General features: G+C 39.9%; 1 protein-coding gene across 1 annotated transcript; it reads right to left on the reverse strand.

Moving 5' to 3' along the window:
- Positions 1-1,374: 1,374 nt before the first annotated feature.
- On the reverse strand, positions 1,375-3,888 carry LOC109087646 (cytosolic iron-sulfur assembly component 2B-like). The gene is made up of 5 exons (XM_019101858.2): positions 3,625-3,888; positions 3,369-3,448; positions 3,116-3,241; positions 2,907-2,952; positions 1,375-1,946 (listed from the first exon to the last, which is right to left on the reverse strand). The coding sequence occupies exons 1-5, from the start codon at positions 3,749-3,751 to the stop codon at positions 1,846-1,848; spliced, it is 480 nt and encodes a 159-aa protein (XP_018957403.2). The 5' UTR covers positions 3,752-3,888; the 3' UTR covers positions 1,375-1,845.
- Positions 3,889-16,210: the final 12,322 nt, after the last annotated feature.

The raw sequence follows: 16,210 nt of genomic DNA on the forward strand, positions 1-16,210 counted from the left end.
TGTATAATTTACACTACAAAAACAATAAATTGACACTTCCACAATTCCTTGCATGACACTTCATATTTGATGTTTTTGTTTTTGTTAACAACACAAAACAATTCTTCTTGTTTTTTTCCCCCCTCAGTTGTGTACAGTAGGGTTTTTATCTTACATGTAATGATGTTAAATAAATGTTTATTGCATTATTTCCGTATCGTGTGTTTGGTATTTGTGTGAATGACACTGTGCAAATTCTATATATGTTAGTATTTCCCTCCTTAGCTTGTGGAAGAGCTGCTTGTGATGAGTGAGATGATTTGTCATATGACCTTTTCATCACCACCTGGTTTTGGTGGTTGTCAGTGTATTACAATGGTACAAAACAGATTTTAGGACCTCAGTATGGTGGTATTTTAAGATTAGATCAGTAAATCAAATACAGTTTTTTACTGTGATTTTAAGTTAAGTCTGTAAAACCTAAAATATTGCTACCATATTTTTTTATGATATAGTTCCGGGCAACACATTTTACCATTTTATTTTACACTATAAAACAGTATATGGTAAACACACACACACACACACACACACAACAACATGTACTAATTTATTCACACAATATATGCTTTATTTTTTGTGCTGATGTATCCTGACATGACCTTTATACTTAAAGAGCAGACGCACAACAAGCAAAAATTAAAAAAAAAAAAATTCATAAATTAATGACGTAAATTAATATTTGAAGTTTGGTATTTATTTTCATGACCGGACCAAAAAAGACTTGCAATGTTAGCTAGTCTGGCAATTTATAAAAAAACAAAACTATTGAATAAGAGTTCTATTACGTGAAATAGTATCTATCATGCATTTTTAATGCATGCTAGTGAAAGCACTTTTGTGACTTGAAAGCCAAGTAAGTGTAATCTAAACAGACTCTGCAAACTATTGTGCTATTGTCCTTTAGACTTTACAAGACAAACCAGTTTTAATCTTAACTTCATAACACAGCTCATGTCTTAAAGACTACCATTTTCATAAGTCATGTGATTCCTCTCATCCCCTGTATCATTTGATGAGTATCAGCCTAACTTTTGTCTCTCAAAAATGCAATAACATAGAGAGTACTACAAGCTGGTCTGTGATGAAGGTTAATAATAGCTCATTCTAAAGAAGTTACCCTGCCCATATTATGAAGTGTAGTGTAAAGGTAATGCTGTATTAGGATCTGTCCATATACCAGTAAAGCCATGTTATTTGATTTATCTGCAGAAATGAAATATTTATACCGCAGCAACTACAACTGTTCTACAACTGGCCATAGAAAAATAATGTTTGCTTATGGTTAAGTGATTGAACTTTTTTTAATTAAACTAACACAACTGATTTCACATGTTTGTTTGTTTGTTTTTATTGGCAAAAACAAGATTTACAAAACAAAGCAGTGCAAATTATTTCTATTGAACGCATTCTCCATTTTGACCAATAAGAAATTTCTTTGAAAAGTCCAAAACTTTCTAAAAGTAAAGACATTTTGTACATATTCATAAATGTGACATAATTACAGAATAACATTTCTTTTTGTATCCACGAACTGTCAAACGAAAAAAAAAAAGAAAAAAAGAAAAGAAAAAAATGGTTCCACATGAATTCTCGATTACCACTGTTTCTTTTCCTGACACATTTTTAAACTCAACCTGGAAGCATCTCTCACTTTTTAAGCACTACGTCTTCCTGATCTGGTGTTGCTTGTTGAGTACAGCACTAGATATATATAAAAATAGCTAAAAATAATAACACTGTTATTATCACTCAAGTCTGGCTTGCCTGTAAGAGTTCTACACAACAGCGGCAGGACTCTTGGGATCACATGGTTCTGGTGGACAGACACTGGTTGACCACCTCCAGCAGCTGAGAGTTCTCCAGAGCTGCTGCCACTCTCTCTTTGTCTGCAAGCTGCTTATTGACTGGAGAAATAAAACAACTGAATTTTTATTTTAAAATGAAAATGGTGCTGTGTAATAGAAAAATATTCTTGACCTTAACCATATAAAGCCTACTGTGTGTGTATACACATGGATTTCTAAAGCATCTAATGTTTTGTTATCTGATTGACAGTTTATATTTTCATTGGTAAGTAAAATGCCTTTTAGTGTAATTCTACAACCATACGCCTTTAGCTCATGAAACATGCCTTTTTGCTGTGAAATCTAATGATATTTATGAAGTAAACATAAGAGTCATTTTTATATTGTTAGTGTAATTTTAAGGTGAAAATTTACTGGACTAATACTACTTAGATTTGCTTGATTATCCATACATCATTTGTTAGAAAAAAAAATCACATTAAAATATATGTAAAAAATATATTAAAATGCTTTTGAGGCTTCTGAATTGCATTTCATAATGTTTTGTCCCCAAAAACACATTGAAATGTTACTAAGACATATATATTGAGTGTATACAGTGATAACTGATATTCATATGCACACGATATTCAGTGTTTTGCTATACTGATTGATATTACGAGCTATTAGAAATTCATCTTGCATTATGGCCATATAAATAACATATGCACCAAATTGCATATTTTTTTCTCAGTTTGGGCCTTTAAATTAAATTGACATTTTTTTTCTTCCTCGAGTGTGTGAGTTCTATATTCTCACTTGATCATACAGGCCATATTGTATCAAATATGATACAAAACATAAAACACATTTGCAAACACATTTTTTTTAGATTGTGTCTAAAGGTGCAATAAACTGTTCAATTTTCAGACTACTTCACTGTTTTAGGGTTAAAGGGATAGTTCAGCCAAAAATGAAAAATCCTGTCATCATTTACTCAACATTTACAGTTAATGGTCCCACTGTCTTCCATGTTTAGTTGACCCCTTTAAACTTCTGCACTGTATATGGGGCATTTACCTGCATCCTCTGAGGCATGTGTGCCAGGAGTGATGTGGACATCAATCTAACAACAAAAAGATAATAACAAATGACTTGGATGGGAATTCCATATTCAAGTCAAGTCACCTTTATTTATATAGTGCTTTATACAATACAGACTGTGTCAAAGCAGCTTTACAGTAAGCCTAATTTAAGCTTAAATGTGTTTGGCTGCTCACTAAACTTACCTTAAATCTGTCAGGAAGGGAGCGCAGAAGCTTGACTTTGATGGACAGGCCAATGAGTGTGGCCATACTGCAGTGTGGGATGGTCGGTGTGAACTCCACAGACACCATGCTCTCCCGATCATTCACCTACTCAGGGAGCAAAACACGATAGATAGATAGATAGATAGATAGATAGATAGATAGATAGATAGATAGATAGATAGATAGATGGATAGATAGATAGATAGATAGATAGGTCACAGATCAGACTCACATTGACGCGCATTTGTTCCACGACATTCAGCTCTTCGAGGGACAGCGGGTGCTCCGGGTCATTGATCGATCTGATCAGATGTATTCATTTAGTTAAGGTCTGACTCAAAATAATCACAAATGCATTAAGTGAGGTTTCTGAAATAACGCAGCTTGTAAGTGTAACTAACTGTCATCGCAGATAATTAACAGCAACAAGGCTGACATGTCAAAGTAGCAGTGCAGCTAAAGCCAAATGTCGTGCTTTGAAAGGATATCGAAGATCTCTCTGTCATCGATGGGATCCGCGACATCTTCATCTTCATCAGTGGCAGTCAGGAGTCTTTCCCCCGATCGCTGAAATATCAGAGGATTGGCGTTTTCTAGGCGAGTTCCCCCCGACATTATTACCTCCTCAACGATCAAATTATTATACAACTAACACAATACGATCAATACACTATTGTTAGATAAGGTTGCCGACTCTGCGAAGTCGAAAACTAGCTAACCGGAAGTCAGGCTAAATAACGGAAATAGTATCCACTTTTGTTTTCAAAATAAAAGTTTTATTTATAAACGTTAGATACGATGTTAATTTAAACGGCACAAATAATAATAATAATAATAATAATAATAATAATAATAATGTCATTAAACAGAATAACCTCATGTATCAAAAAAAATAAAAATAAATAAAAAGAATGAATGAATGAATGTATAAAGGCGGGAATTAATGAATGAATGAAGAAATTAATAAATGAAATAAATAAATAAATAAATAAATAAATAAATAAATAAAATGTCTTGAACTTAGAGGGTTGACAGTAATTTTATTCAGCGTAACATAACCAACGGGACAATGCAAATATCTGTCTTCCCTTAATATTGTTAGATTTTTAAGGTTAAGCGTATCAAAGCAGTGTTCATCAAACTTGAAAGCTTGACCTTGATTAAACAGTGAGGTCAGGTCCATTAGTGAGCCAATCAATGCTTATTACAGTTAAAAAGAGCATTTTAACCCAAATGTTAGGCATCTTTAAGCCATCACCAGGAAAGCAACAGTAAAGCCAAACAGCACACACGGCCTAGCAATCCTATAAGCCAATACAATTACAATGATAGAGTTTAGAATAAATCGTCTTCATTGTGAGACAGCCAGCATTTTCTTGTATAATACATACTTTTAGATCCAATAATACATACTTTTAGATTTAGTCCAAACAATATGAATAAAGTTGAATTTTTACATTTGAAGATTTGTACTTCAGTATATGTATTTTAAAGAATCATCCCTAGCAATCTATCAAAAAGCCAAGACTTATGTTTGCTTACACACTCTTTATTGAATGTACTGTGCTCATTTGAATCGTGTCCAATTATACAATATATATAAGTGTTATGGCATTCTGGGATTAAAATAACTGCTTTAGCTGCCATAGAGAACTCATGAATTAGTATTTCACATTTGTCAGTTTGTTGTTTCATAGCATTCATAACGTTTTTTTATTTTTTTTTTTATTTTTTTATTATTATTCTTAGAAGCTCTGGCATTTTGAGAATGCAGTGTGTGCATTATTAAATAATAGATCACGTTAAACTAGCACAAATTTGCCAAGTACTTCAGTTCATAATGAGTCTCTTCCTGAGATGTTGAATCATCCACACAAAGGATTTATAGACAAAGAGATTATAAAGAGAGTCACATGTTATATTTAATGGACAAGTGCTTTTATTTCAGGCTCTTTTCCAACCAATGAGACTATAAATCTGGCAGCACTACTCAGCATTGGCCTGTAAAGTGATAGCCATCCACCCGCTGACAGCTTCTGTGTGCTTCTTTGAAGGTCTAAGGTTAATGGTATAGGGTGAAAATTAGCAAAGGAATTTATTCATGTGCCACAACCCCTTTCTTCTTTCCAGGAGGACATTTTATCCTTTCTAAACTCACAGAGGTGCTGGTATTGATCAAAGTCTGTTGGGTGAAATGTTAGTATAGTAATGCTTTCCCACATATTTGCATGATATGCACATTTGTTAATATTTTCATTAGCACTGCACTTATTGCCATCGTTCCCACTGCGACTGCTTAAAAATCTGACACCAAAATCTAAATTCTAAAGGTCTACTAGTATGTCTGCAGATCTTCAGCTGTGTCCAAATAGCAAATGACGCATTTTCTCCAGACTGAATGATTAAACCCAACGGCTGCTATCAAAAATGCCCTGATTCTCAAAGATGAGTGAGGATGTGAAAAAAGAGGCCTTTTGAGCTGATTTAAATTTTTATCTCAGCATCTCAGTTTATCTGAGATCAAAGCGACAGCAGAAATGATTCTGTAGCCACAAGGGGGCAGTCTTGCCACATAACAACAACTGACATTTATTCATTATGACAAGGACTGCAGCAATCTGCACTGGGTTTAATGCCAGTTGATAGGGAAAGCAGATAATCTCTGACATCCTTCTTTCTTTTATTCCCTCATTGGTTGAACACAAATAAGAAGATTATTTAAGGTGCTTTGAAAACAAACTCAATTTCTTTCTACAGTACAATACCAGAATCGGATCCATTGTTGGAAAAGGTGTACTCTTTCACTATTGAGATTTGTATTGTTAAAGAAAACAAGAGGTACTGCAGACTTTAAATATTCATTTTCAGCAGATGTTCAACAGATAGACATGCCTTTCAATACCACTTAGTTTCACCAACAAACACATGTGCACACGTTCCTTGCCAGTCACCTTTAGCTTGCCAAGTTGGGGTTTAAAAGATATTTAATGTTTAGTAATATTATCAAATTAATGACACTAACACTATGCAATGTGAACAAAATTTGACTAAATTGAGCTGCAAAAATGACAGAGCTGCTTTTCTGTCTTCTGTAAAGCTGCTTTATAATTGAATCATTTGTTTTCCTTTCTTTTTTTTGCTACATTGACACTGTTATTGAATTTAATTGAATCAGCACTGATCTGACTTAAACTGAATAACTGCACTACTGTTTTAAGTTAAGCTTCTTCCCAGCTAATATAATTTTGTTACAAGAACGTTCTCCAAATATTCAGTGTTGGAACAACAAAAAAAGTCCAGTTTTCTTGACGTTAGAGGAACGTTTTTAAAAGATATGATGTTCCTCAAGCGTTCTTTCAACTTAATTTCGATTTAAAATTCAGCATTCTAGGAACATTGATTTGTATTATTCCAAAAACATAAAAATATCCAGTTTCCTTAATGTTAGTATAATGTTATTTAAAGGTTAGTATGATGTTCCTGAAACATTCTTTTAATCATTCAAAAACCTGCTGTGAACAAGCACTGAAAGAAAGAGAAATAAGAACTCAAACTTCACCTTTCTTCAGCCACAGCCTTAGATGAACTGAAGATAAAATACACGAAATCTCTTAACAACTCCACAAACAGCATTACCAGCTTAAACTGTTACTAACCAGATATAGTTTATTTCTGTCAGACATCTACGGCAGTTCTTATTGATAATTAACAGAGGTTTAGATGTTGATGTCTTATTGAAAATGTTTTGTTTGAGGTCACCATCATGGAGATCAGTGTTCATGTTGTGCTATTGACCCTTGGCTTTTGTTGAGTTGCTTCTTTTGCAGCAATTGCAGGTGTTTTCAAAAAACATTTCTGAATAGTAGAAGCAGCTCAACATGTCTGTTTTAATAACAAACAAAAGATTGTATTAAAGTGGTTTAAATAACCCAACCAATATGAAAATAAATAATTGGTAACGCTGTTGTTGTACTGTTGTTGATGCTGAATGTTGATGTCTGTGAGTGTAGAAATACTTTCATTGGTAACGTTTTGTTTAAAACATCTTTTGTGTCATTAATAAACTCACAGACATCAACATTAGACATATGAAACGCAACAATGGTGACAAACTGCATTCTGCAACTTTCCTGTTTAATACTGTGAAGCTGCTTTGAAAAAATCTTGAATTGACTTGACTGCACGGACACTATTGGATGAGACATGAACTGAATTGAATTGGATGACGACATCACTGTGTTCTCCAGAGCTGCTTTAGGGATGAATTAGACTTAATCCATAATTGATGGACTTTACACAGTTATTGAACCGATTTGAATCAACAATGAACTGATTTTAGGTTAATAATGACTGTTCACTATTGTCTGGTCTGAGAGCTGCTTTACGGCATAATTGAATTTTGTTTGCACCACTGAATCACTATTTTCTTGTTTATCACTGTAAAGCTGCATTGAAACTATCTGTATTGTTTAAAGCACTATATAAATAAAAATCACTTGCGATATCTTGACACATCAGGACCTTTCTGAAGGCCATCTGACTGTTCCTTGTGGGGAGCCATAGCCCTCGTACAAGGGCCAGGATTAAAACTTGAATCTGGGCCTGTCTTGGTCCTGCTTTTGACATTTTAAGTGCAAGTAGGTCTGTCATTCTGTCATTATAGCAGAAGTTTCTCAAAAATGTACAGGGAGAGACTTGAAAATCCTGCAAAAATCTGTCTGGTTGTGATGAATAAAGAATGAACAGGTATGATATAAGAGGTATGAGGTATAATAGCCGACAGAGTAAATGGGGGGCACATACAATTTTAAAATGAGGGCATAACTAGATAGGAAACAAGTCGTGGATTACAATATTATTGTCAGGGTTGGTGAGCATGAGGGAGAGGTATATATAAGTGAAGAAATGTGTGCCACACAGATACTAACCCAACAATACTGACCTATTTAGCTGAACGCTGCCGTATCTATGAACATAATGACTTTTCCTCTGTAGCATCCCTTCACATTTAGTCAGAAAGTCAAATACCTTTTAACCAAAGTCAAAGCTGTTCACAAGTTCACAGTTTGGAATATGTTTTTGCAAATGACTTTGACAGAGATTTTAGACAATAATTGGCGGGCCATGTTCTCTCAGAGTGGTAAACGTCTCTAGGTTACGTATGTAACCCTAGTTCCTCGAGGGAACGAGACGCTGCGTCGAAACGCTTTGGGGAACGCGCTTAGCGTGAGCGACTCTGAATATCGTGTGTAATCTGTCTAATGGAAGAGTGTGACGTCACGGGCGGGGTGACGTAAGCGACCAGGAAGCTATAAAGGCACATGCCGCACAGCTGGCATCAGCTTCGAGTACCAGCAAGCGCCGGCAGGGGTGCCGGGGGTATGGCTCCGAGACGCAGCGTCTCGTTCCCTCGAGGAACTAGGGTTACATACGTAACCTAGAGACGTTCCTCTTCAGGAACTCGAGCTGCGTCGAAACGCTTTGGGGAACGAGTACCAACGCTGCCAGACTACCAAACCCCTGCCTAGTGTGTATCCGAAGAGCACAGCTTAGGACGAGAGGACAGAAGCGCCTGGAGTAACTAGCATGTCTAAGCCATAAATCTTGCAACTGTAGAGGGCGTGGACCACCCCGCTGCGTCGCAGATGTCCAGCATGGATACACCTGCTAAGAAGGCCTTTGAGGCCGCCATACCCCGTGTGGAGTGAGCCTTGGCTCCCAACAACGGGGGAGGACCAGAGGACTCATAGGATACGTTGATAGCCTCGACTATCCAACGACTAAGAGTCTGCTTAGATGCAGGAGAACCCCTCTTGGGGGACCATAGCATATGAGCAATTGGTCTGTTTTTCTCCACAGGGCAGCTCTGTGGACGTATGTGTCCAGCGCTCGAGCTGGATACATACAATTAGCTTCTTCTGGTCTGACTCTCGGAAGGGAGGAGGGCAGAAGGCCTGCAGTACTATTGGTTGTGGTGTGACAGAGGGAACTTAGGAACACAACCCGCTCGAGGGTATAGAAGTGCTTTGGCCATGCCGGGCGCAAAGTGAAATGAGTAGGGGCCACTGAGAGGGCCTGAAGATCTCCAACTCTCCTCAGAGAGGTAATAGCCAACAGGTCAGATGTCTATCTGATATATCTTGTATCGGTTCGCATGGAGCTTTACAGAGCCTCCAACACCACAACCAAGTCCCAGGGGGGACACGGGACCGTACTGGAGGCCTCAGCCTCAGCGCACCGTGGAGGAAATGTATCAGTAGGGGGTGTCTTCCCACTGATTGTCCACCGAGAGGGACATGGTAGGCCGCAATGACCGCCACGTAAACCTTTACGGTGGAGTGGGTCAACCCTGCAGAGAACCTGGCTTGTAGAAACTCCAGAACTGTACCAACTGGGCAGTTAGCTGGGTCAAGCTGGTATGCTCTGCACCATGAGGTGAAGAGTTTCCACCTCAGGGCGTACAGTTTCCTCGTTGAGGGAGCTCTGGATTGGAGGAGGGTCTCAACAACCTCGGTTTAGAGACCGGATGCTATGAGCTGTGCCCCCTCAGGGGCCACACCCACAGTTTCCACAAGTCCAGGCGAGGGTGAATTATCGTGCCCTGCGCCTGTGAGTGTAGGTCTGTCCTGATCGGTATCTCCCGAGGAGAGCCGTCGAGGAGCGAGACCAGATCTGAGAACCATACTCGGCCCGGCCAGAATGGGGCTACTAATAACAGCCGAACCCCATCCAAGCGTACTCTCGCCAGAACTCCCGGGAGCAGAGCGATAGGGGAAAGGTGTACAGACGAAGCCTCGGCCAGGTCTGTACCATAGGGTCCAGTCCAAGAGGAGCTGGATGAACTAGAGAGAACCAGAGGGGACATTGCGATGTCTCGAGTCGCAAAGAGGTCCAAAAACTCTCCATATCTGCTTCACCACCTCAGGGGGAAGCCTCCATTCCCCCGGGCCTCGGCCCCTGTCTCGACAGTATGTCTGCTCCAACATTCAACCTCCCAGGAAAATATACTGCTCTGAGCTAGAGGAGTTTATCCTGGGACCACAGAAGGATCTGGTGTGCCAGCTTGTACAAGGGGCACAAACGCAGACCTCCCTGCTGGTTGATATAAGAGACCACCGCTGTGTTGTCGGTGCGCACCAACACATGATGACCTCTCAGGTCTGGGAGGAATATTTTAATGCTTGATGCACAGCTAGCATCTCTAGACAACTGATATGCCATGTAGAATGGCGACCGCTCCACAGACGGCCGCGGGCAGGGTGGCCACTCATGACCGCACCCCAACCAGTGAGGGATGCATCCGTCGCTAGTGTTACACGGCGACCAGGAGCTCCCAGCACCGGGCCCTGATTCAAGAACCAAGGTTTCTTCCACATGTCTAAGGCACGGAGGCAGCGCCGCGTGACCTTGATAGTTCGAAGTGGATTGCCCCTTGGGGAAAATCCCTTGGTCTTGAGCCACCACTGTAGGGGTCTCATGTACAGCAGGCCAAGAGGTATCACGTTGGACCCAGTTGCCATCAGACCCAACAATCTCTGAAATTGTTTGACAGTGAGTGACTGGCCTTCTTTGGCTCTCTCGACTGAGATGAGGATCGACTCGATACGAGCAGGGGACAATCGTGCCTGCATCGCGGTCGAATCCCATACTACGCCTAGATAGGTGGTTCTCTAAACTGGAGAAAGTACACTCTTCTTGGCGTTACAGTCTCAAACCCAGCTCCCCCCATGTGGGCGAAAACGACATCTCGATGTCGAACCGCCATCTGCTCTGATTGAGCTAAAATCAACCAATCGTTGATATAATTTAGTATGCGGATGCCCCGCAGTCGCAGTGGAGCCATTTGAGCAGCATCCACGCACTTCGTAAATGTGCTGGGTGAGAGTGCAAGGCTGGACGGAAGTACTCAATATTGGTACGCTTCGCCCCCGAAAGCGAACCTCCGAAACTTCCTGTGTTGTGGAAGGATGTAGACATGGAAGTATGCGTCTATGAGATCTGTCGTAACAAACCAGTCCTCAGACCTGATTTGTGGTACAACATGCTCTAGAATAAGCAGTTTGAACTTCAGCCTCATAACTGACGATTTAACTGACGTAGATCTATGATCGGACGCAACCCCCTCATCCTTCCTTGGAACTTGTGAAATACCGGCTGTAAAACCCCGGATTCCCTGTCTTGAGGAGAGACCACCTCGATGGCCTCCTTCCCTAATAGGGTATTCACTTTTTGTTCCATAACCAGAGCCTGCTCGGGTCCGACCAACGTCGGAATAACCCCGTTGAATTTCGGCGGTAAGAGCCGAACTGAATGCAATAGCCTTATTGCCATATGCAGGACCCATTGAGATACATTTGGCAGTCATTCAAATGCTGCTAAATGATCTACTAAGGGAATCAGTCTCTCGAGACTGACCTCTGGTGTAACTAAGGCAGCTAAATCGGTGCCTGAAGTAGAACACCATTCCCAGCAACCGATCTAACTGTTTTAGAGACCCCCAAAGGGGTAGCAAGCCTCTCAGGACCGCTATGCTCACGGGCGGAAGAAGCTGAGAGCAGCGCTCGCTGGAAACTGCTGCGCCCTGGAGCTCTGGCAGGGTTGGCAGATCGATTTCCCGAGGGCACTGAGGAGAGACGGGCATCGTGTAATGTGTGTAGACACCACTCTACCCCAGTAGGGGCCGCCCTCTGCAGTCGTGACCGATGTGTCAGGACTTCTTAGCCGAGGACCTCCCAGCCTGAAGCACGGCCCTCAGATCCGGCTTAGGCTGGGAAACCCTGGCCCAGAGCGTTGCTTCAGCCACCGGTCCCGACGCGGGGGAGCGCGGGCGGCAACACTCTGATTTTGCGCCTCCTTACATGAGGAGACGGTACACCGAGAGGGCTGCTCCCGCCCAGCAGCCCCTCCAGTATATATATCTTCTCAAAGTGAGATAAATGTCATTATATTCCTCAGAATTTAATGCAGTCACACAATCAGACAAGTATACACGGTCTGAATTGTGATACAATTCATATCGAAAGTGATATATCGGACTTTTCATAGTCAGGTAAACACTGAATTTAATTCCTCAGAATTAAATGCAGCTAAACAACCAGACAAGTATACATGGTCTGGCGTGGTAAGATTCAGATCAAGAATCAAAAAATTATATATCTAACTTCTTTCAGTCAGATAAATGCCTCATTTAATTCTTCAATATTAAATGGAGCCAAACAAGCAGACGAGTAAACACGGTCTGGCTTGTGATAAAATTCATATCTAACTTCTCACAGTCAGATAAATACTGAATTTAATTCCTCAGAATTAAATGCAGCTAACCAATCAGACTAGTAAATACGGTCTGGTTTGGTAAGATTCACATCAAAACTGAAAGTGATGTCATACACGCGTTGCCTCGGCAGCGCGCGAGCCGCTTAGTCACACAAACAATATTAATCTCCTCGGAGTTAAATAGCTGCAGCTGCGAGTTCATGGTCAGAGGGGGAAGGAACCGCAGCGCGGGCTTCCGAGCCTCGAGAACGAACTCTAGATCTAGGGAACACGGGTGAGATAGGAAAAGCCGTCTCCAGCCCGTCCCCAGATATGCGAGAAGCACAGTCAGCCCCCTTATTTTTCCCGCGAGCTGACTGCGCGAGCTGCGCTCCTCATTAATGCTGCTCGTTATAATGTTTTGGCATAATATGCTTGTGAAACTGATGCTTGTGCAACTGATGTCTGTGCAACTGAGGTTTATGCAGCTGATGTTTGTGTAACTGCGAGCTCATCTACGCCCTCCGTGTCAATCTCCTCGGAGAAAGAAAGGCGGTGCGTCACGGCCGTTACTCAGGTGGAAGGACCGCAGCGCGGGCTTCTGAACCCAGAGATCAGGCAGATCTGGCGGGTGAGGTAGGAGATAGGGAAGCGCCCTTCTCCATTCCCTCCATCAGATCTATCTGCGAACCCAGCGAATGCAGGCGCCGCTCCGCCTCGGTTGAAAGCGGGACCAACACCGCGAGGAACGCTGGCGAAGACCCCCTCTCGAGGAAAGCCCTCCGGGATCGAAGCGTCCGCACTGGCCGTACACAGTGCAGGCAGACGGCTCCCTCAAGAGCTGAGTCAGCGTGCTTCGATCCCAGGCAGATCGCGCACAGACTGTGTGTATCCCCACTCGTGATTGTAGCGAGGGCAGGGAGGAACACACAATCTGAAACGCTGATCTGGATTCGCCTTTCAGATGTCTCATCTTAGCTTGCTCTTTGACTATTGCTTACTCTTTGAGGAGCTAATAGTGACAAACAACTATAAATAAGACTGACAAGACAGAATGACATGCACACAGAGCGCTTGCTGAAAGACGCGAAGCTGATGCCAGCTGTGCGGCATGTGCCTTTATAGCTTCCTGGTCGCTTACGTCACCCCGCCCGTGACGTCACACTCTTCCATGAGACAGATTACACACGATATTCAGAGTCGCTCACGCTAAGCGCGTTCCCCAAAGCGTTTCGACGCAGCTCGAGTTCCTGAAGAGGAACCACAGTTATGTTGTTTTCTTTTTCTTTTCTTTTTTTTGCCGAGAGTATTACAGATATTCAGTCTTGCAGTAGATTCATTTGTTTACTCTGGATTTCAGCCACACTGCTGATTAAAGACTCAGATGGCTGGTGGAGAGCCAAGTTGATACACACTCTTGGAGCACACTAGGCCTATGTATCTGATACACTTGTATCTATTCTACTTGAAGAGGTAATGATGCTGAATAAAGAACACAATAATAACTACAAATAAACATTTTAAGTACCGGATATTGTTGCTCGTCACTGTCTGAAAATAAACACATAAAATAAAGGCTCCACAAAGGGATTTACACAGTGATGTCAAGGAAGAACCACACTGAAAGTTTATTTAGGAAACCCAAAATGGTTCCTTTATGGCATTACTGCAAACATTTATTTTTAAGAGTGCAGTTCTTAAAATAATATTTTTCTTCTTCTTCTTAGTGTGGAGAACATTTTAATAATCTAATGAATCTTTTTCCACTTTAAGGACCTTTTGTGCACTGAAAAGATTCTATGAATGTTAAAGGTTCTTCATGGAACCATCGATTCTAATAAAAAACTTTTATTTTTAGGAGGGTGATCAAAACCCTGATGCTCTTCACCTAATGAATAAATGTGGACATGACATTAATTTGATTTTTTTTTAATATATATTTATTTCCCATGAACATTATTTATTATTTTAAAACATTCGCTAAGGATAATGTTCAAAACATCAGCCTAGCAACAAAATGAACACTGCAACCAACAGTAATATTATAGTAATACGATAGCAGTCTTCTGAGATCTTTTTTTTTTTTTTTTCATTCTGTGAAGTAATGTGAGACGTGAAAGTAGTGCCTTTATATACAAACAAACTTAAATATAGTCTAAATACTTATATAATTAAAACTTGGATGTGCACTTTTTGACAAATATGTGCAAAATATGCTGACTGCCACGCAGACTCTGGACTGAGATGTATTTGATGTGAGGGTTCTCAGGGACAGTGAAAATGCTGAGGGTGTTGGCATTGGGGATGTCACCGTGTTGATGGTGGGTTTGACAGGCTGAATCATTGGCCAGTTTCTTCAGCAGTTCAGCTGACTGGGCACAGAGGGGTAAGGAAAGCAAGTCAACCCTATTTATTTTGTCTCAAGTCAGACCAAACTGACATATTCTGCTCTCGCTATTACTGATACTTGCAATGTTATCATAACCATTAAAAGTGACATAAAAAGGTGAATTTCTTGTACATACTATATGATGAATATATGAAGCAGCATTTAATATTTTAATGGGCATAAAGCTAGGAACTTATGTATTCTGGCATATTTATATGTGGTCTTCTGTAGGCGTGCATATGGAATATGTAGATATAACAGTTATAAATGGTAGTAGGCATGCATTTGATATAAATATATACTGTATATACATATAATGCTATGTGGAATCTAACTGCAACACTGGAGGTGTGTTTGGTACATTTCTTTTAAGATGTTTTCTGCTGGATGAAGGTTAATCTACCTTAGGGAGTCACTCTGGATAAACACAAACATGGTAAACACTTTCATGTTTTCAAAATGATTGTAAGCACATTATGCTTTGTATGCATGCAGATGTGTGGACCATTATGCACAAGTTTAATTAGAAAGACTCAAAAAGCTCTGCAGCTTTAGCATATTGAGTGAGGACTGCCCTCATGTGCCCTGCTAGAAACTCTTCACAGTAATCACAACATTAACACAAAACTAACAGCACCGGGGAACAAACTAGGCTGGTTATCCTTCTCAGTTCTGAAAGAGAAAATGTATATAGTTATAAAATAAATTTGAATTGCAATAATTACAGTCACTTTGTTTTTCTGTAGAGGGAAACTATTTAATAAATGGAATATGAAATGGAAACAACTACTGCAAGATAAAAGCAAGCATGGCAGTCTACGTCATTTAAATTTTTGAACTAGCAGGTTTATCAGATGAAATCCTAAAATAATAATTATCCATATGATTATACATATAATGCAAATAATGCATGTCTACTACCCTAATTTGATGTTATAGCTTCAATACATGAGAAAGTAGCATGTAATATGAATATCTATTTAATATGTCATTATTTCCTGAAGTAGCTTTCACATTATTACTATCATGCAGTGTGTGTAATACTGTATTAAACAATAGTCAACGAATCCAAATGTCCAGTTAACATGACATGATATATATATATATATATATATATATATATATATATATATATATATATATATATCAACAGACTGTTCATCTTTTAAGTCCCCTTCACTATCTTCGTTTATTACCTGGACATAGCAGAGACAAGTCCTATAAAGATATTTATAAAGACGGAGATTAACTGATATAGTGGTAGAAATGTAACTTTTTTAATTTACAAGTGGCAGATTTACTTTAGAATTGCGATTGGGTTGTATTTAATGGTGCTATATAAAAATGGTGCTATTTAGTATCTTGTCATTAGTGGCATAATCAAACAATACACTCTCTATTTCAGCGTATTATAGTGGTTTTAAAAAATAAAA

The sequence above is a fragment of the Cyprinus carpio genome, chromosome A7 (genome assembly GCF_018340385.1).
Source record: "Cyprinus carpio isolate SPL01 chromosome A7, ASM1834038v1, whole genome shotgun sequence".
Taxonomy (NCBI): Eukaryota; Metazoa; Chordata; class Actinopteri; order Cypriniformes; family Cyprinidae; genus Cyprinus; species Cyprinus carpio.

Coding starts and splice junctions, on each gene's coding strand:
- LOC109087646 (XM_019101858.2), bottom strand. CDS start 3,751: ATGTCGGGGGGAACTCGCCTAGAAAACGCCAATCCTCTGATATTTCAG. Junction 3,449..3,624: donor CGATGACAGAGAGATCTTCG/ATATCCTTTCAA, acceptor CTAAATGAATAC/ATCTGATCAGATCGATCAAT. Junction 2,953..3,115: donor CCCTTCCTGACAGATTTAAG/GTAAGTTTAGTG, acceptor TTTTGTTGTTAG/ATTGATGTCCACATCACTCC.